Raw genomic sequence first — 26,032 nt, forward strand, 5'->3', positions numbered from 1 at the left:
TGACGAAGGTTGTCTTTTAACTTCTATTACCCTCTGATCGTACAATAAATACGAAACACGCTTGCAAAACAAAAGATATTATACGTCATTTCTCATATACAAGTTGTTGGAACGAATTCATTTTACTAAAATTTTTGTACAGTCAGTCAAAAAATCTCAAAATGGTCGTGTATGAACAGGGTGCTGTGATCTATAGAAGGCGACACAAGCGGGGCCTAGAACAGAACTGTCTTCCATTAATTTTAACCACAGCCGTCACTCCAGCAGTCAAACCAGCCCAGAATACAGTAGAAACACAACGCTGCATATTTCGCCCCGCTGAGAATAAACAAATATTTGTTTGAATATAAGGTTAAGGAGCCATTATTGTTGGAATAAAAGAGTTATAGAAGCAGTACATACCTTGGTTCAGAGTGAAAGATGTAAGTGTCAAACCTCCTATAAGCAAAGCCGATGCTATTGGAAGATACTGCAAATATTCAATTTCTCTGTTAACAATATGATTAGAGATCGTTGAAGAATGTCACAAACTTTCCAGTTTAGCCATCAAAAACTGAGATGGACTGGTCTGACTTGCCAACTGTGAAAACTAAATCCAAATACGCCAACCAAGCTGGCATTGGCTGAAGATGAACCTTTTCTGTAGGGTAAAATTCTGGGGCAGCTTTTTGATTCATTTTTCAGAGACGATGCAATGGAAAACACCAGGACTCTATCAAAACCATTTCCAATAAGAACCCTCAAAGTACCTTTTCAATTCCACCCTCCTGACTGATAAATGGACCATTATTTAATGTTACCCCAGATTTTCCTGAACTCCAACTCTTTATGGCCATAGAAAAGAATCATAGGATCTATTAGAATGAGAAAAAAAGAACATTTCTTGTTGTTTGACTGTAATTGGCATCAATTTCACTACACATTTTTTTGTTTAAGGGATGTTGCAAGGACTAGAAATCTCATGAAATGGATATCTATAGATAGGCATTGATATTGCTTACAGAGAATGATTCGAATCCATTTAGCTGGAATGGGGAAGGACTGTTTCTGTTGACAGTATAGCGGCCACTTATCAGATCAATTGCATCCTGAAAAACCATGAAATTTACAAGCAATTCGTTAGCACAAATTTCACTCTGGTTCACTTTCATTCAAATGAGCAAGTAAATAATAGCAAAGAAATATTATTAGACAGCTTGCCTGTCGAATCCCATCTTGGAAATTGTTTAAATAATATCTTGATATAGCACTCATCCCATCTTTAATGAGTCCTGACATAGTCTGTTTGCCATATCTGCAGTATTATCAATCCAAATTGCATTATAATGAGGTACACATGTATGTAGACATTATCCCTTGGAATCATAATTTCAGATGAGATTTACTTGACCAGATCCCGTTTTAGGGCATGCGTCCCAGAATATTCGAGGCTTATCTCATCACCTTGCTCAACCCACACTACCAGAAATGACATGAAACTTACAGTGAGAAATGGAAAACATAATTACATGAGCAACTTCAAACAAGAGAAGATAGAACCAACAGTATGAAAAAGTCCATACAAGTTTTAAATATTTCATAGTCTTCACCAAACATAGCAATGCACTCAGTAGAAGAAAGTACTCCAATCCTTTGCAGTTGTGCGTTTAAAGATTTCTGAGCAAAGTAATTCTGCAGCAAAAGAAAATGCAGAGAAACATAGATTTCAAACAAAGTATATCTCACATCTCAACAATGAAATAAGGAAACAGCATATTAGTATCTGCGGTGCACTAAGCACACACAGCTACACTAGGTACATTTTCTTCAAACCTGGGTTACGTTCGTTCGATCAAGACAATCAATGCAGTTAGATCTAATAATTCCTTTCTGCTCCTCCAACATCTCTCCTTCTGCGTCTACTAAGAAGTATCTGCTCAGCTGGAATAGTAATGATTAAAAACAGAATCATGGATAAACAGCATACCTGGATTGTGGCATACTTATTCAATAAAAGTTCAAATATATTATTCCATCTACTTTTTTACCCTTGGTTATCAAATTCGTCTGAGACTTGATCATAGAGAATTTGTAGGTTATCAAAGTTCGAGCCACCACAATTCTGATGAAAATCAAATGAAATATATCTGCAATAAATTACAAACAACTTGTGAAGTTATGGACAAATTAAATTGTTCTAAACAACACCTGAGTTCCTGTTTTAAATCAAAAGACATTTAGAACCAAAGTTCAAAGCACTATCCCTTAATCAGATGGCAAGTTATTGCTGAAATGAAATATAATACAATCATTTAGATTGTGGGTCAATATCATACAAGCCATGTCCTACAAAATTTTACAACTAATAACCACTTTGCGCACTTGTTCAGAGTCATCATATGTTAAAATTTTAACACAAAAAAATGCATATAAAGGTGTAATCAAGAAAGTCACCTCATATTTGGCAGCTTTTGCATTTCATCGGCATATGCTTTACTTAGTTCACCTTCGTCACCATGCTGCAATGGTAAAACAAACAAAAAAGAATTACTCCAATATATGGAAAAGTATAAACAATATTAGCCAAGCATAAAAGAATCAACAATACATAAAGGGGATGCTGGGAAATTCCATAAAATGGCTGTCAAGTGATTTAAGGGGGTGTTTGGTATGTCAGAATAGGGAATGGAAATAATATTTTGTTTCCTTTCCTATTTCTTAGTGGAATGGAATGAATTTGATGATTCCATTTTTAGCATTTGAATGAACTTAGGAATGCAAGATTGGAATGATTATTTGTTTTCATTCCAATGTTTGATAATAATAGGAATGTAAATGAAAAAGAAATAAATTTACAATAATATCCTTACATATAATTTAAAATATTTTTTTATTTTTACTTTTATTTTTAAAAAATAAAATTTGAGAGGTTTTTTGTTATTAAATAATAAGACTAAAAAATATATATATACTCAATAAATAAAAAATTAACCATAAAAAATTGTATAACCCTAATGCACAAATATTCAATTATTATTTTTATTAAAAATTTGAATAATTTGTCATGCTTAAGTAGTTATAAAATTATATTTTTCAAAAAAAAATTATTTATTATAATATTTAAATTCTCAAAGCTAGCAAATGTTTTTCCTATTTTCAAAAGAGGAAATAAAAGAATTCAAATTTATTCTAATTTTCAACAAGTATCATATCCGATAAAATCCATAACCTTAAAAAATTTTAAATATTCATTTTTTTTATCAAAATTTTAAATAATTTGTCATGCAAAAAAAGAAACATCAAAGATTCCAAACATAAATTAATCAATTTATAGAGAAGAAGAAACACATATAAAGAAGTAGAAGAAGAAAGAGAAAATAAAGTAAACCTGATCGAAGATGTAGAAGGGACTTTTCAGAACCTAGTTGCAGCAAACAATGACGAATCCTAGATCCAACAATCAAAATGAACATCCAAAACCCTATAAATTAGAAATTGATTTTTTTTTTAAATATCGTGGAAGGTTTAATTGATTCAATTTGGAAGAATCACTTGTTGCAGAGAATTGGATGATGAGTGGGTCTCTAGCTTTGCAAAGAAGATAAGAAGTGGATGATGAATGGATCTCTACCTTTACAAAGAAGATAAACATCAGGTTTGAAGAACAAGATAAGAGGGTAAAATAGTAATTTAGGTTATTTTATATTATCAAATAGGTTTAATGAATCAGAATACCACTTACTTTTAATGAATGCAAATCCGACTCATAAGTTGGATTTGATTTCTGCCGGAATAATTTTTTATTTCATTTCCGCCTTCTTAACATTTATCCAAACATAGGAATAAGGGAGAAAAGGAATGAGATGTCTATTCCCACTCCCTATTCCCGTGTACCAAACACGCCCTAAGTGGAAACCAATTCAAGGATATGTTTATGAAATCAAAAAGGACAAAAAAAAAAGAGGTCTACGATTCTTCAAATCTTTGAACCACAATACAGTAAATCTTGTACTCGCCAAACAGATTTTTTAGGAAACATATCTCATTCTACATGCAGCTGGCTAGATCTCATCTTCTCAAACAGCCAATAGAAAAGATATGAATATCATATGCCAGGCTTATGCTACAGAGTGAAAGAAAGCAGAGAAGAAACTCTTACTTTATCAGTTAGGTCCACAGCTATAACCTCTCCATATCTTTGTGAAAGATCATGAAAATGACGCTCAACAACTTCTGACTGGATACAGAGGACCAAACACAAACATTAATAGATGCTCAAATTGTGCAACTCAAACTCAAACCATAGAAAACTACATCTTGGAATAAAAGCATACAGTTTGCTCATGATTGATGATTCTAAGTCGTGGCTTGTAGCTCAAATCAACAATTTGCTCCCAGAGGAGTGGAATTGAACCTCGAACCTGGGAAATAGATAAGACAGTACTTGTCATGCATTGAAACATATTTATTGTCTTGCATTAACAAATGAGAGATGAATATAGGCTTAAATTAAATTAAATTGCCTAGTTAGAACTCACAAATTACAATATATCTATACACAAAATGATTACAAGTAATCCGATACACCAAACAGGGCATGACCAGTTTATCCCTGATACCTTTTCCAAAATTCATTGATTAAAGCTAGTGAATATTAAAGAAACAATTAAATTTGCTATTAGTATCCTTAGTTGTACAACAAACAAAATAAGTGCCACATAGAGCTAGTACATACAAATAAAGCCACAATATTTCAGTTAAAAGGAAAGCTTGAGCACTTCATAGATAAACCAGTATCCTTATCATTAAAAGGAAAAAATTTAGTCCCAAGAAAAAATAAGTATGACCATACAGATATGTCCTCTTTGAAAAACAAGAACAAAAATGCACAATTACTGTGTCCAAGCATATTTGCAAGTGTGCAACATTCAATCAATTTACTTCTTCGCACTGTGCAATGCTGCTGGATGTTAATCCATAATTTATCTATTTGACTTACCACAAGCGAACAAGATTTGGGAGCTGTGGTAAAGATGTAATTATCATTGTCATTTCCAAGATTACAATCTTTCAGAGATTAGTATGATCGAACAATGTGTAATTATCAGATATACACATTGATGAAGAATGTTTCAAGGAAAAATGACATCTGTAGAACTAGTGATTTTAGCAGGTGACACACACTATACTACAGGGGTCCATTTAGGAATCAGATTTGAACAGAAAGGTGAATTCAAGATAAACATATCAATTGAGAAATGGGACAAGCAGATGGAATGAGTATTTATCGACTTCCAGACATACAATTTCTGTCCCAAGTGTCCATCATCGCTAAGGAAAGTTTTCTCCTTTGAATATTAAGCTTTCTTAGCTTGATGGCTACATTTCCTGGCAAGAGGAAGACCAGCATGTTGAGAGTCAATGCTGCCCCTAGATAGGAAAAGAAGATAGCCCAAATGCTTATACCCGTTCCCTACACTACTTTGTACTGGAGTATTCCTTATCCAAGAGAAGTTGTAAAACCATTCTTTTCTTCATTTTTTCCCAATTCTAAGCATAAGAAGGTAAACAAAAGAGCTCCTTCTTCATTGACTGTAACAGAACTATAAAACTTGGAACTTCTTGTCTAATTACATTATTATTGATTTTACTAAGAAGCACAAAATTTAAACACAAGTTTATATTTATTAATTGAAAGGATGTTTATCTATTGAAACAACTGAAAAAAGTCTCTGTGAGAGTATAATCAGAAGCTGAATCCACAAAACAGAAGCAGAGGTACATAGGATTTTCTCCATCTGAAGCTAACATGCATTAAATTTCCAAGGAAACACAACTATGAACTGTTTGGATATGAGAAAGGAAAAGGAAAAGGAAAAGTAAAAATCAAGCTAGAGAGATACTTTTTTTATAGCACTCCTAAATAGATAAACCTTTTTTATAGGAGTCTTAAAGAGATATACTACCGCCACCATTTGGGCAAGGAAGACAGTGGGAGCCACTGAACAATAGATAATTTTGGAGATAAAAAGATACAAGCATGCATATCATGTAAGCTCCCCCTGGTATGATAGAATACCTGCAAAAACGAAGTCTTAAAACCTTCAAACTCCAGCAATTGCTCAGTTTCAATGAAATTAGCAGTGTCTCCTTCAAGGTTAGCTCCTCTTCTCCACATTCTTGTCCCTTAATCACCACATTACCATATTTAAAGCATATATTCAAAAGTTATAGGATATGGTAATGTAGAAAATAAAGCCCAATCATCTTCACATCATTGTACCTAGACGCCGCGTACACCTCCTTGAAATTAATGTAATAGTGGCAGGTGACTTCTTTAGCTTCAACTGTGCAGTTTGAAAGCTTAAGCTTTGGTTAAATGAAAATACTGTACTTAATGTTTGTTGGAAGACAAGTATCAGAAACTAATTTACTTCATTGCATTTGATGTGTATACATGCAGACACATACATGAGCATGTGCCTGTGCACACATGCATACGCAGAGATATGTAAATAAAAAAGCACAAGGCATGAAAAGCTTCAGGATATTTCCTTGTAATAGAGGAATGATGAACCGATCAAGCTGTAACAGAAAATAGATAACATGTTAGGGGGGGAAAATCTTAATGCAATCATAGTCAAACATCCAACTTTGTAATGTTGGTTTAGACCTTAGAATTTTTTTTCCACTCAGCAAAAATCAAAACAAGCTTTTCTTCTGAAAACTAGAAAAATACTCTGAAAGTGACAAGCAAAGAACATCCTAATCTAGACAGAACAGATATCTAACCTTACACTCAATAAGCTCCTCCATAATATTTCTGTTCCAAACAAATCGAGGGTCAGCCTGAAATAAAGATGGAAAATCAGAAGCTTAAAACTTTCAGCAGATCATATCTAACATAGATGATATACATGCAAACCAAATAAAGCTTGACAGGGATGATATAGCAGTGAATAAAATTTTTAACGAACACTAAATATTTCAGCTTGCAGATGCTGATTCTTTCAAGCAAGTGTTTGGTGATGGGAAGGGGCTTCACTTGTGCACAATAAAAAGAATAGCATGCCACAAAATAAATTCTTTCATCCTCTTGGACAAGAAAATTTGAGTAGCATGCAGATGATGAAGCATGCCACCTGTTTTCTTTGAATCGACAATTTAGAAGGCATCAGCGTTCCTTTTTGCTTCTCAACTCTAGATTATAAGGCTATATTTGGTTCCTAGAAAGTACTAAGAAAAGGAAAAAAATGTTCAAGAAAATAATTTTCTTATTTTGGATACCATGGAAAAAGGCAAAGGAAAAAAATACTAAGGAAAAGAGAAGGGAAAATGCTACAAAGAAAAATCCTCCTCATTTTCCTCGAGAAAATGTGGCAAAAAAGGCATTACTCAATAATTTAATTTTCTTTCCATAATCTTTTCCATTGACAACCAAACAAGAGAAAAATGTTATTAATTGTCCTTACCTTTTTTTCTCATATCTTTTCTCTTTTATTTTCTTTCCCTCAAAATTTCTAGGAACCACAAATAACACAACAGTTTAAAACATAGAATTGCAAAGTACACTATCATGGGTTTCCAAGCATGCATGGTGAAAGTACACATGTTAAACCTACACTACATGACATTTAAACTGTGTGGAGTACCAGCATTAGACAAGGCAACCATGGATCCACACGGACTACAGCCAAGACTCCCAACCATGGATCTATACAGACTACAGCCAACAGACCCAGTATTCGATATGCACCAAACAGGAGTGATTGACAAAGGAATAGAGGATGAAATCTTTACTTCATCAGAAGTTCCCTTCAACATCTTCTGAACTTGTTCCTTCATTACATGGATATTTCAGATTGAGCAAAGTACCAATATTTATCAAGTTATGTTAATAGAACCTACCAATACCAAGCTATGTTAGAGATTAAGAAATTTTGGATACTATACTAATTCACTTTCTCCATTCCTTATGATTTTGGGACTAGATAAATCTCATACCAAGACATGCACCAGAACCAAACACACATACTTGAATTCATATAAATAAAATAAGGCAGATTTTCACGATCTCTTATCAATGGTGTGTGATTATATGAGCAAAATATGCACAAATAACCTAGAAATTCAAGAGCAATGCTATCATTTGCAAAAAGATATCACAGTGTGAAAAAGTAGCTAATTAAAATGAAACAGAGCCCCCAAATATCATTGTGTATCTTCATAAACAACCTCTGAAGCTTACAAAAGTTACACAAGCAAAATTTGTCAAAGAAATACATTCCTGGCTTGGAATGTATTTGATCGTGCAAATACAACGCCAAAGTTGGAATCCACATCCACAAGATTTGTCAAATGCATCAGGTATGAATTATTTCACAATAAGAACTTGTCTAAGAAGCCTAATATGAGGACAAACCTGCTTCCAGGTTGGTTTACTTGTCCACCCTTCTGCTAATTTGCATCTTCTTTGCAAACTGGTAAACAAGACAAAAGATCTTAAAAACATAAGGTTTGACTTCACATAAAGCAAAATTTGAAGATAACCAAAAATAAGAAGAGACCATTATGCTAGAGGAGACAATCTACTTAAAGAGAAAACTGCATGGTTAAAAGAATTTACTTCAATGTTATATCAGTTTCATATGAATAGTACAGCCCCACAGTTGACTCCACTGTTTTCAGCAGAGTCATAAAGTAAGCCTCATCCCTTTTCTGAAAAAATAAGATAAAAAAAAGGACAACAACAAAAACAACTTCAACAGGTTTAATGCAGAAATCAATTTTCAAACAATGTCAATTGATACCTACAAAAAACTTTACACAGGGTAAAAGAAGTAAAACGTACTTCTTCAGAAGTTGAAAATCTCAAAGCATCATTGCAGGACAGGAACTTCATAGACATCACTCGAAAAACAGGGAAACCAAGGTAACTTCCAACTTCCTTCCGAGAAGTTATTACAAGAAAATATGTTCCTGAGTCAAAATAAAAGTAATAAGAAATGGAGCCTCATTTCAACACTAACACAATCATAAAAGTAAGATTTATCACTTTTTTGCCTATTATATAGTAATAATAATGACAAATAACAATTATTATTTATGAGAGTTGTCCATTATATTATGCCTTTGAATTTATACTAAGCTTGTTATGCTCCTGACCAGGGAGAATTAACAAAGCATCTAAAAGCTTTGATGCAACTACACTTGCCAAGAAACAAAGCACCACATAGAGCTTTGGTGGAAAAAAATCCTTGTTCAACTTCCCATATTTCTTGGCCTCACTTTTGCCTCTAATGCTACTATTTCAATCTTCATGACCATACCACTAGCAATTGCCCTTGAAATTTTTTTCATAAATAATAGAAAATATTGATGAAAAATAGAAAAAAAAAAATGCTTTAGATATGTAGAAGATCGAGAGACTAACAAGAGAGGCTAGAACAATGAAAAGACCTAGCAAAACCATAGATCATGGTTAGGCACAAAGAATACATGAAACATAAGAAAGAGACAATCCTAACAGCGTTTGAGTTTTAATCATTAACATAGAGGTATTAAAACTCAATTCAAAACCTTTCGTAACTGTATCAAGAAGGTCATCACTCACATGTCTTTTTTTCATCTATGAGTAGCCATCCTGTTGCCTTGCCTCCTAACACTATTTCAAGGGTTTTATTATAACTAACAAAAAAGACCAGTAGCACAGGACCAATCAACAGAGTGCTATTCTGAAGGTTATATCGATAAGGGCAGGATTCTACAGCATTATTATGACATTACAAGGAAGCCAGAAACTCACTTTCCAATGGCTAGAACTCATAAACTGCAAACAGGAATGCACAGGCACAGGCACAGGCACAGGCACAGACATAGACACAGACATAGACACAGACAAATATGCCCGTGCACTCATGGAGTCTCACATCCATCCACAATCACATCCACACACTTATGCATATCATATGCACATGCACACACCCATGCGGACATAAAAATTTGTGTGCTCACTGCTTAATAAATTCATATAGTGCATATACCTGCAAGCAATCTAATTGTTCCAACCACCCCATAAATTGTTGAAACTTTGGAAGGACTTCCAAAACAAGGGTCACCTGCCACAATTCATGATGAACCAGTCAACACACTGAAGCCAACAAAGTACTGATTCTTTAATAGCCTTTTAATTCTATTCTAACCACGCATTGAACCAATGAAGCATTAATTTTTCAATAGACTCCTAATTATATTTTAACATTAAACAAGAAAAATCAGGCAAGTTTTTAGGCATGGGAACAACTTGTGAAACCTTATGTGGCATGGAACTAGCTATTTTAAAGATTTTTTTACCCATTTTTCAACCAAACTAAAAAAATGTTTATGTATATAAATATTTACTCTCTATCTAGTCAAGAGATTATCCATGAGACTTAAAATAGTGCATCATGCTGGAAAATAAGAAGGATACCCACCGGATGGTTGAAACATTATCTAGTTAAATGTCTCAAAACGCAAATATTTGCAAATAAACATTAATCATATTTAAATTTTGGCACCATCTGCCTGAACTAATCCCCAGGTTTCCCCAGATTTTCAGTCCAAAAAGGTCGTAGATGTCTCTGAAAATAAATACGTATACAGAAGGCATTATGCATAATCAGATGCTGATTTATCTGAAATTTGACAATTATTCCGACACGGCAGCATAAAATGTGAGTAAAGCACCGTTTGGTTGGCGAGAAAACGAAAGAAAATTTGAAAAAAAAAATAGAAGAAGAAAATTTGATCAAACGTTTTAGGCAGTTCTTATTCCAAAAATTTAAAAATATTAACAGCAATAATAATTGGAATAAGCTCAAATGACTGTCAAAATCTTCCGTTTCTTTTCCGACAATTCTCACCACTCAAAATATCATAACCGAAACTAAAATACAAAACTCCTAACCATCAAACGGCTCGACGTCCCCATCACGAAGCCCAATGGAGAAGCCTTGGTCAGGAGATTCAACGGCTCTGATCACAAACTTGTCCTCAAATTCCTGCAATTCCAGCTGGTCATAGAGCTTGAATCCACCGGACGAAGACACCGGAGCCTCCATATCTCATCCCACGAATTCAAACAACAACAAAAATCAAAGAGAAAAAAACCCTAATAGAAACGCGGTCATAGGTCCGAATAAGAAGAATGTTGAAGAAAGAAATAACGGAAATGGTCTAAACAAGCCGTCGACTTCAAAAGAACGGTCATTCACGAGTCATTTGCCAGTTTTTTTTTTTTAGCGCTTTTTAATTATTTTAATTATTCTATAATTTCCATAATTGCGTTTTTAGCCTTGTAGTTTTAAATAATTGTGGGCTTTATCAATCAATTAGATTCCAATTATTGGGCTTAAGAGTGAAAAAAGGTCGGGTATTACTTATAAATTATATTAGGTTCCATTTTTTGTCCTTTTGTGGCATGGTCTATTATCAATCTATCCTCAATTTATGAGGGCGCTCACGCTGATCGCTGGGTTGGTCAAAAGGCTGGCCAAGCGTCCTTTTCCTGGGAGGGGAGGGTGAGACCGACGACCGTGAGAGTCATAAATTTCAGTTGGTAACAGTCTTGGTCTTTGCCACCTAGCCCGAGGCATTCAGTTATAGTGTTTTCAAGTTTTCCTTTTTCTAAAAAAAAAAAATAGCAATATCAATCAAATTGATTAAAAGACGGAAAAAATAAATAAAAACATTTGAGGATAAAAAATAAATAAATAAATGATATTTATATATAATGATTAAAAATGAAAAATTCTTGACTTTCTTTATTCAAAGAATGGGTGAGTGGGGTCACTTGGGGAAAAATAATTATTTCAAAAGCAATATGAAGGGGGAAGACACAAGCGAGATCAATGCAAACTTGAGGTGGAAGGAAACTTGTAAAGCTTTTACTCCATGCATTTCCCATCGAAGTTGTTGGCGAGTGAGTTCACACAATCCTAACATGCCTGCATGCTCCCTCATCCTTTTTCTTTGTCAGATCACAGGAACTTATACTAGAGGCTTCTTACGATCATAGAGGTTTCTAACATCACAATCTCCATGAAATTCGGGGCTAAGCTTATAAGCTTCCTAGTGGAGAATTGTGAAGGATAAGTTGGTAGTCTTAACGCTCATTTTGATTCCTAGAAAGCAAAAGCAAAAGCTAAAGAAGAAAGATTTCAACAGTCATACAACAAAGATGTCTCGACGCATTTTTCCCTGATCATTCAAAATGATGAAATTTAGAGATTATGCAGCAATGATTCACTAACCTGAGTAAAATTAATCAAGCATGCACGCCCCTTCTTTTATACAATTTCATCATCCCTTCTGTCTATTACCCTTACATTACTCTTATCACCATATATAATATGGAGATTCCCTGGGCTGAAAAGGATAACTTAAGCCTCTACTTCTTGAATAAACCAACAAGCTCACCCTTCTCGTGCATGGAAGTCAAGATATCACACCCTCCAACCAGTTCTCCATTCACAAAAATTTGAGGGAATGTTGGCCAGTTACTATATTTTTTAAGGGTCTCCCTTAATCCATAGTTGTGCTCTTCATCCAGCACGTCCAGGCTCTCATAGTCCACCCCTTCACTTTCAAGAATCCCAACTACTCTCTGTGAGAATCCACAGAGTGGGGCACTTCTTGATCCCTTAATAAAAGCTACCACTTTGTTCTCCTTAACCAACCTATCAATAAGTGTCTCCAGAGGAACTGTCAGCTGGGTGTGGCGACCAGGTGTCAACCGGAGATCAGGCTTTTTCTTTGGTGGCTGCCGGACCCATGTGGTGTTCCCTGATTCATTGCCTGGTGGGATCTTTCCAGTGGCTCCTATGTGTTCTTCCATCCATGATTTCCACGCCTGGGTTAAAGCTGTTCTATCTGGTTCATCTACTACTGCAACCTGCAAACCATTTTAACAGTTAAATGGTCCTTTTTTATAGGCAAAGATAGAATATATCAATACTGCCTAACAAAAAGGCGTGCAAAGGTATATATGTTGTATACAAAGGAGCTAGGACACCAAACAAACAACAATTAAATGGCTATTTAACAAGTAATATTTTCAATTCCCTCTCAGCACATATGTAAACCATTTTTTATTCAAGTTTACCCTGATCCAGAATAACAAACAACTAAACATATTTACAGAAATCCAAGTGTAACATTTCGATGAACAAAGTCTTATGTCAGAGGGCTTGTTTGACTTGGGTCATCCAGTTTAACAGGAGTAACGGGACTCAGAACCAGGTTAGCTTATTCCAATTTCAAGTGGGGCATGCTTGGTTAAGTCCAACTCTCATGCAGAGCTGATCTAGACAAAAGAAACTACAAGATACAAAGACATACATCCACTGCCTGGCTGTAACAAATAGCCATCTGCACACAAATCAGACCCACTTTAATAAAGCATAAAGAGAGGGAGTTCAGCAGTGTCACCATATTTTCAGCCATTTTCTCTACAATATCTGGAAACATTCTATGGTGTGCATGAATACACCATAACAACTATAAAATTATCAGCACATAATTTTAGAAATCAATTAAATTTGATTACATGTAGTTACTAAAGTTAGTTTATGTATATTTTGTTCCTTTATTAGGTTGATGCTTTCTATGGATGCATGTCCTTAAATCCAAAAAAGGAACCCTAACTAGAACATTCATCATTCCAAATTTCTTATATTTTGGTAATCTATCAGGGTTCATTTTACTAATCGTGAACACATGCCTACGCATTCTTTTAATCACCACTTGTTAAGCTAATCCAGGTAGTTCAAGTTTGGCTTTGCTCAACTAGATCAAACTTGAATCAATTTTGAGCTTCATCCAAGCTCAATTCATCTCATACAAGTTTGGTTCTCACCACTCCAAATGAGCTCTGGTTTGTTCATGAGCCTATAAAAATTTGTTTAGTAGCCCAATCCAGCATTTTGGGTTTCATAATTCAATATGCCTACAAATGCAACATTTAAATCTTCAAAGTCGAAGTAGAAGTTCAATATTAAGCATTTTCCTTAATATTTCCTAGAACAAGATGGAGCACTCCCCATGGGAAAAATGAAACAAAAGCTGTATTCTTTCACTTTGTTGGTAATTGCTGGAAAGACTAAACACCTCAATGAAGCAAGATATTATTTTTTCCCAAATCTCTTCTGGTGTTAAGGCAAAGCTTCACTTTCACTAAATGGCTTTCCAACACATTAAAGGTTCAGAAACCATATAATTGATCCTAGACAGCAAAATGGTGAGAAGGAATTCGTGTAGCCAGGGTAGTAGTTTGATATACATTATTGGCCTATAACCTAACAGACTTATGCGTCTCAGTCAATTAATAGCTTAATAGGTAGCATTTAGATAAAATATATATATATATATCAAATTTTAAAATGAATTATCTAGTAATAGAAAGAAGACTAACCATTGTGTTTGGTGGATACAAGGAATAATTCATTGTCTTGTTAAACAATCAATGATGTAACAAAAATGATAGTTGATAAAGATATCTAAAAAAATGGTGGGCGTATTTATATAGTTGCTTGGCAATGGTCGTAGTGATGGAATTGACAGGTGGTGGTAGCATGGTGGTGATTGAAGGGATCTAGGATAGGAATGTTGGCAGCAAAGATGGTATAACAAAGGAGTGGTGATGACAACAAAAGCAGTAGATGTTTCCTGGTGGCGTTTGTGGTAGTGGTTGCAGGCATAGTAGGGATGGCGATTGTGAGACGGCATGATAGTGGAGGATGCATCATGATAATGGTAGAAACAGACTAACAATTAACAAATGTGGTGGCAGCAACTTTGAATTGGCAGTGATGGTTGAAGGCTTCAACTAGCATGGTGGTGATTGAAGGGACCTAGGATAGGAATGTTGGCAGCAAAGATGGTATAACAAAGGAGTGGTGATGACAACAAAAGCAGTAGATGTTTCCTGGCGGCATTTGTGGTAGTGGTTGCAGGCATAGTAGGGATGGCGATTGTGAGATGGCATGATAGTGGAGGAGGTATCATGATAATGGTAGCCACAGATTAACAATTAACAAATGTGGTGGCAGCAACTTTGAATTGGCAGTGATGGTTGAAGGCTTCAACTGTCATGTTAGATGTGGTGGTGCTCTGGTGGCAGTAAAATGGGGGATGAGTGGTGGTGATGGTATCATTGCAATCATGTTGGTAGCTGGCTTATCAAGTAATGAAGGGGGTAGAGTGGTAATGGGGTTGGTGATAGCGCTGACAGTTGTGGTAGTCATGGTGGTCGCAATAGTCAACTGGGATCATAGGATCAATGTCTTCATTAGGCAGACATTTAAGACATTAAATGCTGTCAAACTTTTCCCAATAAAAAGGATAGGATATAAAATGGGTTTCACGTTACATTCATAATTACAAATTCTTGATTTTAAAAAAATTATGGAAATCTAGTACAAAGTGGAGGATTCATATTGCAATAATGCATTCCCGAATCAACTATAAAACATTCTTCAGAATGCTGAACAACAGAACCTAAGTTTAATATGAGTTTTTAGAATTTTTTATTAACACGAACTGAAAACCACTAGATGCCTATTATTCCAACCATTCACTATTGCCTTACAAGGTCATTAGTGAAGCAGTTGACAGGTGACAGAACAGTTTCAGTTCAAGGCCACTACAAGCTTGCACCAATCACTTTTGGTAATTAAGAAAAACACTGTTACAATACGATATTCAAGAAGAACACACTTGGACAACCTGCTGAAATCAAATGACCATTGTGTTTTACATAACATTAGAAGGTAGAAATCTATCATTGTGAAATAATGTGCTACTAAACAACAACATCATAAAAAGAATGATATGAAAATATGAAACATCACTTTAAGAAAACCTGAAATTATCCCATGCTATAAGTTGTGGTTATGGCTCTCATTCCTTCTCTCAGTACATTCTGGATGACTTTTTTTGCCTCTATTGTTATGTAAACACAATGGAGCAACAAGAACAACAATAATAGCTATAGCTTTAAACGTGTGCACCCTATTTTCATTTTTCCACATATGAGTATCTAGGCATTTATTGTGAGACACATTTACATAATTGAAGAAAATATTCTTTTTTCTGTGTCAAAACTGAATACAAAGTGGCCTATATATATACAAGTAGGATTCCTAATCTAAGCCATATAATATGCACAATCACTATCTCTAAGGAAACAATAACTAATTAGGAGAGATTCTCTCATCCATAAAAATAGAAAATATCCTAACACAATCCCTCTAGTCTTGGCACTTAATTACAAACCATAATCCCATATTTCCACACTCCCCCTCAAGTTGGGTAGTAGATGTCTAGCATTCCCAACTTGTTTTTCATGTTTTCGTAGGTGGCCTTTGGAAGTGCCTTTGTCAGAATGTCTGTTGTTTGACAACTTGAAGGAATATACATAAGTCTGATTGTTCCCCCTTCAAGTTTCTCCTTGATGAAGTGACGGTCTATCTGCACATGCTTGGTTCTGTCGTGTTGAACTGGATTCTTTGCAATACTTATGGTAGCCTTGTTATCACACAAAACTGTCATAGTGGAGTTTGATATAATTCCAAGTTCCTTGAGTACTCTTTGGAGCCACATTCCTTCACATATCCCATGAGTCATTGCCCTGAATTCTGCCTCTGCACTGCTTCTCGCCACTACGGACTGCTTCTTGCTTCTCCAAGTCACCAAGTTTCCCCACACATAGGAACAATACCCAGTAGTCGACCTCCGATCTGTCAAGGATCCTGCCCAATCAGCATCTGTGAATACCTCAACTTCCCTACTTGAGGTTTTCTTGAAGTAGAGTCCTCTACCCGGGCTCTTTTTAAGGTACTGTAAAATTCTATATACGGCTTTCATGTGTCTTTCAGTGGGATTGTTCATGTAGCGGCTTACCATGCTCACAGCGAAACAAATATCGGGACTTGTGTGAGTTAAGTAGATCAACTTTCCTACTAACCTTTGGTACCTGTCTCTGTTAGTTGGATGACTATCATTATCTTTATCAATCTTACCAATAGGATCCATAGGTGTGTCCACTGGCTTACAACCTAGCATCCCAGTCTCCTGAAGTAGATCAAGGACATACTTCCTTTGCGTGACCACAATTCCCTCCTTAGTTCTGCCAACTTCCATGCCAAGAAAGTATCTGAGTTGTCCACGATCTTTGATTTCAAATTCTCTTGCTAGCAGCTTCTTGAGATTCCTTATCCCTTCTTCATCGTCTCCGGTAATTATAATATCATCAACATAGACAATGAACAGAGTCATTTCACCTTCCTTAGAGTGCTTCATAAACAGTGTGTGATCTACTAGACATTGGATGAACACATGTTTTTTCACAACTCTAGTCAGTCGATCAAACCAGGCCCTAGGTGACTGTTTTAGACCGTATAGGGACTTTCTCAGTTTACACACTTTTCCTGAATTTTCTGGAGTTTCCATACTAGGTGGAATCTTCATGTAGACTTCCTCTTCTAGTTCTCCGTTGAGAAATGCATTTTTGACATCAAGTTGGTACAGATTCCAGTCCAAATTTACTGCAACTGACAATAACACTCTGATGGAGTTGAGCTTTGCTACTAGTGCAAATGTTTCTTCATAATCAATGCCATAGGATTGAGTAAATCCTTTAGCTACTAGTCGAGCCTTGAACCTGTTTATACTTCCATCCGGATTGTGCTTCACGATAAATATCCACTTGCATCCAACAGGCCTCTTACCCTCTGGTAATTCTAAGATTTCCCATGTCCCATTTTTCTCCAAGGCTTGTATTTCTTCCTGAACAGCAATCTTCCATTCAGGTTGTTGAAGTGCTTCTTGGATGTTGGATGGGATACGATCATCTTCAAGAGAAGTGATGAACGCTTGGAAATTCTGTGAAAGCTTTCCATAGGACACATGATTACTGATTGGATGCTGAGTGCAGGATCTTACACCTTTCCTTAAAACAATGGGTTGATCAAGATCATCAAGGTCATTATTGGAATCTAGATCATAAATTGTGTTACCTGGTTGTGAGTTTGGGTTGCTTGGATCTTAGTCCAATTCTTGGTTCTGCTCAGGTGGAGTCCTCGGGCTCCTTTTGAGGAGGTTTCTCGGGCTTTTCCTTTAAATTTTTTCTAGAATAAACTATTACCTCTTTACTACCTTGTGTAGTTGACTCAAGTGTGACAGAAGGGACATCCAAGGAATTGTTTTCGGGGACAGAAAGAGTACTATCTGTTTGAGGAGGCAGTGATTAACTCAAAGGAGAAGTAATGTTGATTTCGGTTTCCTAAAATTGGAATTCATCCGTGGACCAGTTCTCCCCCTGAATTGCAGTTTTGGGGTAGAAGGGTTGATTTTCGAAGAAAGTGACATCCATGGAAGTGTAGAATTTCTTGGTTGTTGGAGAGTAGCACTTGTATCCTTTTTGGTTTGGTGAGTACCCGAGAAAGATGCATTTAGTGGCTGTCGGATCAAGTTTATTACGTTGGGACTTATGGATGTGAACGAAAGCAGTACAACCAAAGACTTTGACTAGGATAGACGAGATTATTCGAGCGGATGGATATGCAGCGAGGAGGGTTTGACACGGGGTTTTAAATTGAAGAATCCTAGAAGGCATTTGGTTGATCAAGTAGGTTGCTGTGAGTACAGTTTCACCCCATAATTGTTTAGGCACGTTTGAAGCTATCATGGGGATCGTGCAACCTCCATCAAATGTCTATTTTTCCTTTCTGCAACTCCATTTTGTTGTGGAGTATCAATGCACGAGCTTTGATGTACGATGTCATTCTCCAGAAGATATGACCCAAGAATGTTGTGATAGTATTCTTGAGCATTATCTGTCCGAAGGACTTGAATTTTTGCTTGAAATTGCGTCTGAACCATGTTGTTGAAGTTTTCAAATATTTCCCTCACTTCTGATTTCTTCTTCATAAGGAATACCCAAGTCACTCGAGTGTGGTCATCAACAAAGGTGACAAACCATCTAGAACCTGTAATGTTGTTGATTCTAGAGGCCCCCCAAACATCACTGTGAATCAAGGAAAAAGGATGAGATGGTTTGTATGGTTGAATGGAATAGGAGTTGAGAGTATGTTTGGACAATTGACATATTTCGCATTGAAAATTTTTGGAATTTTTATTGAATAATGATGGATATAGTTTTTCAAGATAGGAAAAGTTTGGGTGACCTAATCGGTAGTGCCATAACATAACAACACTATCCGTCTTGGTACTAGGGTTGGAAACTACACAAGCAGTCTTCATTGGTAGCCTTCAAATTTCCTCAGCTCTCAGAAGGTAAAGTCCAGCACGCACCTCAGCATTGCCAATCCTCTTCCCATAGTTCAAGGCCTGAAATTCACACATGTGAGGAAGGAATTTAGTAACACAATTAAGATCCTGTGTTAGTCTACTTATAGACAATAGGTTGCAATCCAATTTCGGAACATAGAGCACGGAGTGAAGAGTAATATCCTTGGAAATAATAACTGAACCTGTGCCGAATACCCTAGAAAGGGTTCCATCGGCAATTCGAACAGCGGAATTGTTATGGCAAGGAGTATATTCATGAAAAACCATGAGATTCCCAGTCATGTGATCTGAAGCTCCTGAGTCCACTATCCAGGTAGTGTGATTTTCCTGTCTAACATTTAGGGCATGGGAAAAAATACCTTTCTGGGCTACAAATGCGGTACCAATAGTTGTTCCAGTTGATTGAAGAGTCTGTTGGAACATTTTCTATAGTGCCTCCAATTGCTCTTTGCTAAACGGACCAAGATTTGAGATAGTGCCAGATGTGTCTTCTTCGGCTGCAGCGGTGTAACCCTGGCCTTCTTTGTTTTGCTGTGGCCGAGAAGGTTTCCAATCGGCAGGTTTACCGTGTAGATACCAGTAAGTCTCTTTCGTGTGTCCAGGTTTTCTACATGGTCACACCATGGACAATTCTTCTTCGTTTGGTGGTTGTTGTTGTTGGATTGGGTTCCTCGTGCAACTAGGGCTGAGTTCTCAAGATTTTTGGGGGAATTTTGGGTTCCCAACATCACTTTTTGTCTGCTTTCCTCTCTACGAATTTCAGAAAAAACTTCCCTAACACTAGGTAATGGCTTAATACTTAGAACTCTTCCACGTACCTCAGCTAAATTCTTATTAAGGCCAAGTAAAAATTTGTAGATGCGTTCCTTTTCAATGACCTTCTTGTATAGGAGTCCATCTTCGGGACACTTCCAAACCAATTCTTCATAAATATCGAGTTGTTGCCAATACCGTGTAAGGATATTAAAATATTCGGTAACAGTTGAATCTCCTTGTTGAAGATCTTGGAGAATACTCTTGATTTCAAAAATCGCCGAGGTATTATCGATGTTGGAGTAGGTCTCTCTAGCTACATCCCATATCTCCTTTGTTGTGCCATAATACATGAAGTTTTCTCCTATGTCATTGGTCATAGAGTTAATTAACCAAGACATCACCATACTATTTTCCAACTTCCAGGTTCGGTATCCTGGATCATCTTCCTTCGGCTGAACAATGGCTCCCGTAAGGTATTCTTCCTTACCTTTCCCGCAGATGAAGATCCGAATAGACTAAGCCCATTGAATAAAATTCTGCCCATTGAATTTATGACCTGTTATGGGAAGAATGATGTCGTATGTGGTGCTGGCACTGCCGGAGTGAACTGCTTCAGGTCTGGACGTCACCTCCGAGTTTGATCCTTCCGTTCTGCTCTCCATGGAAAAAGATGATTTTTTTTTTTTTATATGTGGTTCAGATCTGAATGCTCTGATACCATGAAGAAAATATTCTTTTTTCTGTGTCAAAACTGAATACAAAGTGACCTATATATATACAAGTAGGATTCCTAATCTAAGCCATATAATATGCACAATCACTATCTCTAAGGAAACAATAACTAATTAGGAGAGATTCTCTCATCCATAAAAATAGAAAATATCCTAACACAATCCCTCTAATCTTGGCACTTAATTACAAATCATAATCCCATATTTCCACAATAATAGTGATAGATAAAAAACATGGGTACAATACATGAATCAGATATTACAAAAATGAGATATAGAGAAGTATAATCAATTTTATGAAAGATTCTAAGGCTCATAGAGGTAAAGACATGCATCCGTATACATCATCCACATGGAAAAAGTGAAGCTATGATGTTCAATGAAATATATTTAACAACTATGATATTTCCTTGCCCTAGTTGGACACAAAATTCATAAAAATAAACTTTCTGAACTCCTAGATTTCAACCACTTTACTGCTAACTATTAATGAACTAATAATTTAAGAAGGGAGACATTGTGTATGCTCAACAATCGCCATATAATTGCATGAATTGTGGGTCTAGAGACCAAAAATTTTAAATATATATCTTTTGAGATTTTATAGAGATATCATGGACCTCACGAAAATGGGAGAGAATCCTTAAAAACTCTTCAACACATAAAATGCAGTTAGATTCTAGGCATACATGAGCGCATGTGCACACGTGCACACACACACATATATATTGGAAGAATGTGAAAGCAAAAGAGGGTTTTGAAATGTCTTAATTTATTCTCAAAGTACCTTTTCAATAATAGCATAACAATTTTACTAAGAAAAAAAATTACAACAATTTTTTCTTGAAACTTCAAAAAACAACCAAATATTAATATACTACATATGTTGTGGATCATTATACCATATCTTACCGTAGACATATGCCACACAACATGACACAAATGATAGATGCATTATGTATCATAAATGTTTGACAAATATGACGACAATGTGTAAACTTAATCAAGGAAATTCAAATTTTAATTTGCAAGAAGCACATCATTGAGCTCCTTATTTTTTTTGGTAGGCAAAGATAGAATATATGAATAGCGCATAAGGCATGCAACATACAAATGCGCAAAAAAGTCAAACAAACATCATCAGGTTCCTTTAAATCATGCCATATCATCAAATAGACAAATACCAAAAATTGGTTAGGAGCCACATCTATGTGTCCTATTTTAATACATCAAATGTTAAAAACTAAGCTCACTATAATGGTCAAGAATTTAGCTTTTAACAATATGCTGAAAAATATTCCGATTGAATGACTTAAAATATTCTAGCTCGTGTTTCTACCATGCTAGATTTCTAAAAATGCTTCTTTGCGCAAGCTCTCCGACAACAGTCAGTGACCAAATGTTCATAATTCTACACAAAATTAGAAGGCATATCAGCATATGGGATTAAGGAAGTGACGAAAAGTGCTTGAGAAAAATTTCAAAAGACTAGCTTATTTAGTACCAGAAACAAAAATCGTTTTTTCAAAAACAATCCACACGATCACAAAATTTTGGAAATATGACTCATTTTCAGGTTACCTTTTCAACCGTGTGTCACCTGCAAATGTTAATTGTGTCATTTTCAATTTCACTTTTGCATAAATAATAGTAATGGAATCCTACGCTTTCGTCAAGTCTTTATCGTCATTACAAACAAACAGCAAGGCAGTACCTTAACTTCCACGGCGAGAAACCTAGTTTAGGGCAAAAACTTCAGAACATACCTTGATGGAGCAGCACAGCTCTGGCACCGATTTCCTGTGGGCGAGAACGCTTGCCGCAATGCTCCGTGTTATGCCTATGAACTGAAGAACATCGCTTTGATCATAAACGGCGTATACGCCGGACTCCGACGGAAATTTTCCGGCGATCTCCTCAGGGGCCGGGGGCAGGGGAATCGGCTCAGTTTCCGAGAGCTTTCCGAAAGCTGAAACGACGGTTAGGGGTCGAGACCGAGCTGTAGTGATAGGTTTGAGAGACACGGAGGAGAAAGAGAGCGAAGGTTTGGTGTGTGAATAGAAGGAGAGAGTGGCGGTATTTTGGGAAGAATAAGAGGATAATAAGCGAAGAGAGGATGGAGAAGTGTGTATCGAAGATAGACTGATTGTTGCCATTGGAGGGAAGCGACTGCTTAGGATATGACTCAACTGAGAATTGAGACCCGCCCTGGTGCGATATCGTTTGGGAGAAATGAAGATGGATTATATGGGCCTGTGGAGCCCAAAACAACTTCGGCCCAACTATTTGTTGGGCCTTTTTAGAAATATGGAATTTAGGTGCAATTCTCTTATATATTTTATTAAAATAATAATAATAACATATATTCAAATAATAAGCATGTTAAATTTATCTTTAAAAATGAAATTTTAAACTAAACACTAAAATAATTTTCTCAAAATACAATTTTAAAGTACATTTTATGTGACACTGATTTATTGTTGTATTTATTTTCTAATCTATTTTTTTTTTTAGAATTTTTAAATATTAAAATTATATAAAAAAAATCCAATAAAATGTCAAAGTGTTTAGTCATATTATCATTTTAAAATTTTTTATATGGCTGAAATCAAAAGAGGGTATCCTCGAACAAGCTCTACCTCTCAATAAAATCTTTTTTTTTTAAATACGTATACATGCTCTGAACGCAAACCAAGAAATCCCAAAGATGACGTCAAAAAAGGATAAACATACTCTCAAATGTCAATATAACATGAACTCTCTCTGATAATGTGACCTTCTCAAACTAAGGATCCCTGGACCAACGTCCGTAGGATAGATAGTGGAAATGACATGACTACCCTCCATGTAGTGAATTGAGGAGGATCACCACTCGGGGTGGAAGAAAATGATGCAAATGAGCAGTAGATAGGATAAACAAAATGAGACGAATAACACAACCAATGAGGTGAGATGAAAATGAAGTGATGCGATCATATAGAGAATATAATGAGGAGAATGCGCCCCTAGGTCCAAGGCTCATGAAACTCCTAAACAATAATGCATGCATACACTAAAAGGCCCCTAACCCGATGAGAAAGTGTGAGCAAGGCAACAAGAAAGAAAGGCTATAATGCGCGTGCGAGGCTCAATGGGCTAGCAATAGTCTATATATATCAGAAAGGGGATAAAGGGATATAGCTAACCGAAAAGATGGTCACCCATCCTGCGACCATGGACTCAAACATAGTACCTCTTTAGCTGATCCACATTGGTCGGCTCTGAGAACTGGTTTCCATCTAAATCCATCAGCCATGCAGCGCCCTCTGGAGTCAACTCCCTGATGAAATAAGGTCCGCTCCAGTTGGGTCTGAACCTCCCTCTCGGATCTCTGATCAATCCTCTGATGACTCTCAAGACCAAGTCACCTACATGTAATGGTCTCGGCTTGACCCACTTTTTGAAAGCGCGGGCCATCTTCCTCTGATATGCACGAACGTGGTCTGCTGCTCTCAATCTCCTCTCATCTAGGAGATTGAGCTTATCAAATCGAGCCTGAGCCTAATCTGTCTCAGGAATCTGCTGCTCTAGTGCAGCGCTCAATGATCCCATCTCAATCTCAACGGGTAACACTGCCTCCATGCCATATACCAATGAGTAGGGTGTGGCTCCTGTAGAGGTGTGAAAAGAAGTCCGATATGCCCACAATGCGAACGGGAGCTTCTCCGACCAATCCCGAGAAGTCTCAACCATCCTCCATAAAATCCTCTTAATGTTCTTATTCGTGGCCTCTACTGCCCCATTCGTCTACGGCCTGTACGCAGACGATCTATGATGCCGAATGTCGTATCTCTGTACTAAGGTGTCAACCTCTGCTCTGAAATGTACTCCTCTATCTGAAATCAACTCATGAAGGACTCCATAGCGACAAATAATATGTGATATGATGAAACTAGCAACCCCAGATGATATCAATCTCGCATACGAAGCAGCCTCCACCCACTTGGTGAAGTAATCGATGGCGACCAGGATGAACTCATAACCACTGGAAGATTTCGGTGAAATCTTCCCGATGATATCAATACCCCATACGGAAAATGGCCATGGTGAAGTCAGTGCATGCAACTCGGAGGGCGGCACGTGAATGAGATCTCCGTGTATCTGACACTCAGGATATCTCTGGACGAACTGGCAACAATCCGTCTCCATAGTCAACCAGAAATAGCCGGTCCTCATGATCTTACGGGCCAACATATGCCCTCCCATATGTGGTCCGCAGACTCCTGCATGAACCTCTCGCATCACTCTATCGGCAGAAACGCGGTCCAAACATAATAGCAGCATCCCATCAGGTGATCGTCTGTATAACGTCTCGCCACAAATCACAAATCGGGTGGCCAACTGTCTCAATGCTCTCCTATCCTTGGCCGTGGCAGCCTCAGGATATACACCAAGTCTCAAAAAGTGATATATGTCATGGTACCAAGGCAAACCATCGTTTGTCTCCATATCATCAATCAAACAACAGTACGCAGGAGCAGATCTCGACTCGATCAACAGTGGGCGAACAGTGGCATCAGTAGGTATGACAATCATGGAAGCCAGAGTAGTTAAGGCATCAGCAAACTGGTTCTGCGCTCTAGGCAGATGGGTATATCTCAGATCATCGAATCTCTCGACCAGTAGCTCCAAATACGCGTGGTAAGGCCTAAGCTTCACATCTTTAGTCTTCCACTCGCCCTGAATCTGTCTCAATACCAGATTGGAGTCACCAAACACCTCCATCTGTCTAATGCCAAGCTCTAGAGCTGTCTCTAATCCCAAGATGCAAGCCTCATACTCAACAATGTTGTTTGTGGCCGGATGATGATCCGAGAATGCCAAACGAACAGATCTGGGAATATGATCACCATGAGGAGATATCAACAAGACGCCTATCCCGTATCCTGAATGGTTGGCTGCACCATCAAAGTACATGTGCCAACCCGATAGACTAGTCACAGCAGCGACATCCTCGTCTGGGAAGTCATCATCAATGGCTCTGCCATCAGAAACTGGTAAAGAAGCTAGATGATCCGCGACAATGCTCCCTCTAATGGACTTCTGAGTGACATAATGGATGTCAAACTCAGTCAGAAGTACCAACCATCTCATGAGGCGACCGACCAGAGCGGGTCTATCAAACAAATATCTCAGAGGATCTAGACGGGATATCAAATGCACTGAATACTCAGTTA

General features: G+C 36.9%; 2 protein-coding genes across 4 annotated transcripts; both read right to left on the minus strand.

The window, feature by feature from the left end:
• Positions 1 to 12,355, minus strand: LOC117920131 (phosphoinositide phosphatase SAC8). Of its 3 annotated transcripts, none has more exons than XM_034837492.1 (20): positions 12,273 to 12,355; positions 10,023 to 10,097; positions 8,831 to 8,958; positions 8,606 to 8,697; positions 8,402 to 8,459; positions 6,772 to 6,828; positions 6,531 to 6,564; positions 6,263 to 6,343; positions 6,059 to 6,165; positions 4,314 to 4,400; positions 4,139 to 4,216; positions 2,434 to 2,498; positions 2,028 to 2,126; positions 1,813 to 1,912; positions 1,563 to 1,671; positions 1,386 to 1,458; positions 1,201 to 1,294; positions 1,002 to 1,088; positions 403 to 469; positions 1 to 318 (listed from the first exon to the last, which is right to left on the minus strand). In XM_034837492.1, exons 3-20 carry the CDS (start codon positions 8,885 to 8,887, stop codon positions 191 to 193), a joined length of 1,473 nt encoding a protein of 490 aa, XP_034693383.1. In that variant the 5' UTR covers positions 8,888 to 8,958; positions 10,023 to 10,097; positions 12,273 to 12,355; the 3' UTR covers positions 1 to 190. The 3 variants fall into 3 exon arrangements, with proteins under 3 accessions (XP_034693383.1, XP_034693381.1, XP_034693382.1); XM_034837490.1 differs by lacking the exon at positions 12,273 to 12,355 and adding an exon at positions 10,928 to 11,221; XM_034837491.1 differs by lacking the exons at positions 1 to 318; positions 403 to 469; positions 12,273 to 12,355 and adding exons at positions 476 to 824; positions 10,928 to 11,225.
• LOC117920133 (bifunctional monothiol glutaredoxin-S16, chloroplastic) lies at positions 12,190 to 23,030 on the minus strand. The gene is made up of 2 exons (XM_034837493.1): positions 22,583 to 23,030; positions 12,190 to 12,913 (listed from the first exon to the last, which is right to left on the minus strand). The coding sequence occupies exons 1-2, from the start codon at positions 22,970 to 22,972 to the stop codon at positions 12,410 to 12,412; spliced, it is 894 nt and encodes a 297-aa protein (XP_034693384.1). The 5' UTR covers positions 22,973 to 23,030; the 3' UTR covers positions 12,190 to 12,409.
• Positions 23,031 to 26,032: the final 3,002 nt, after the last annotated feature.

This window comes from Vitis riparia, chromosome 8 (assembly GCF_004353265.1).
Source record: "Vitis riparia cultivar Riparia Gloire de Montpellier isolate 1030 chromosome 8, EGFV_Vit.rip_1.0, whole genome shotgun sequence".
NCBI lineage: Eukaryota > Viridiplantae > Streptophyta > Magnoliopsida > Vitales > Vitaceae > Vitis > Vitis riparia.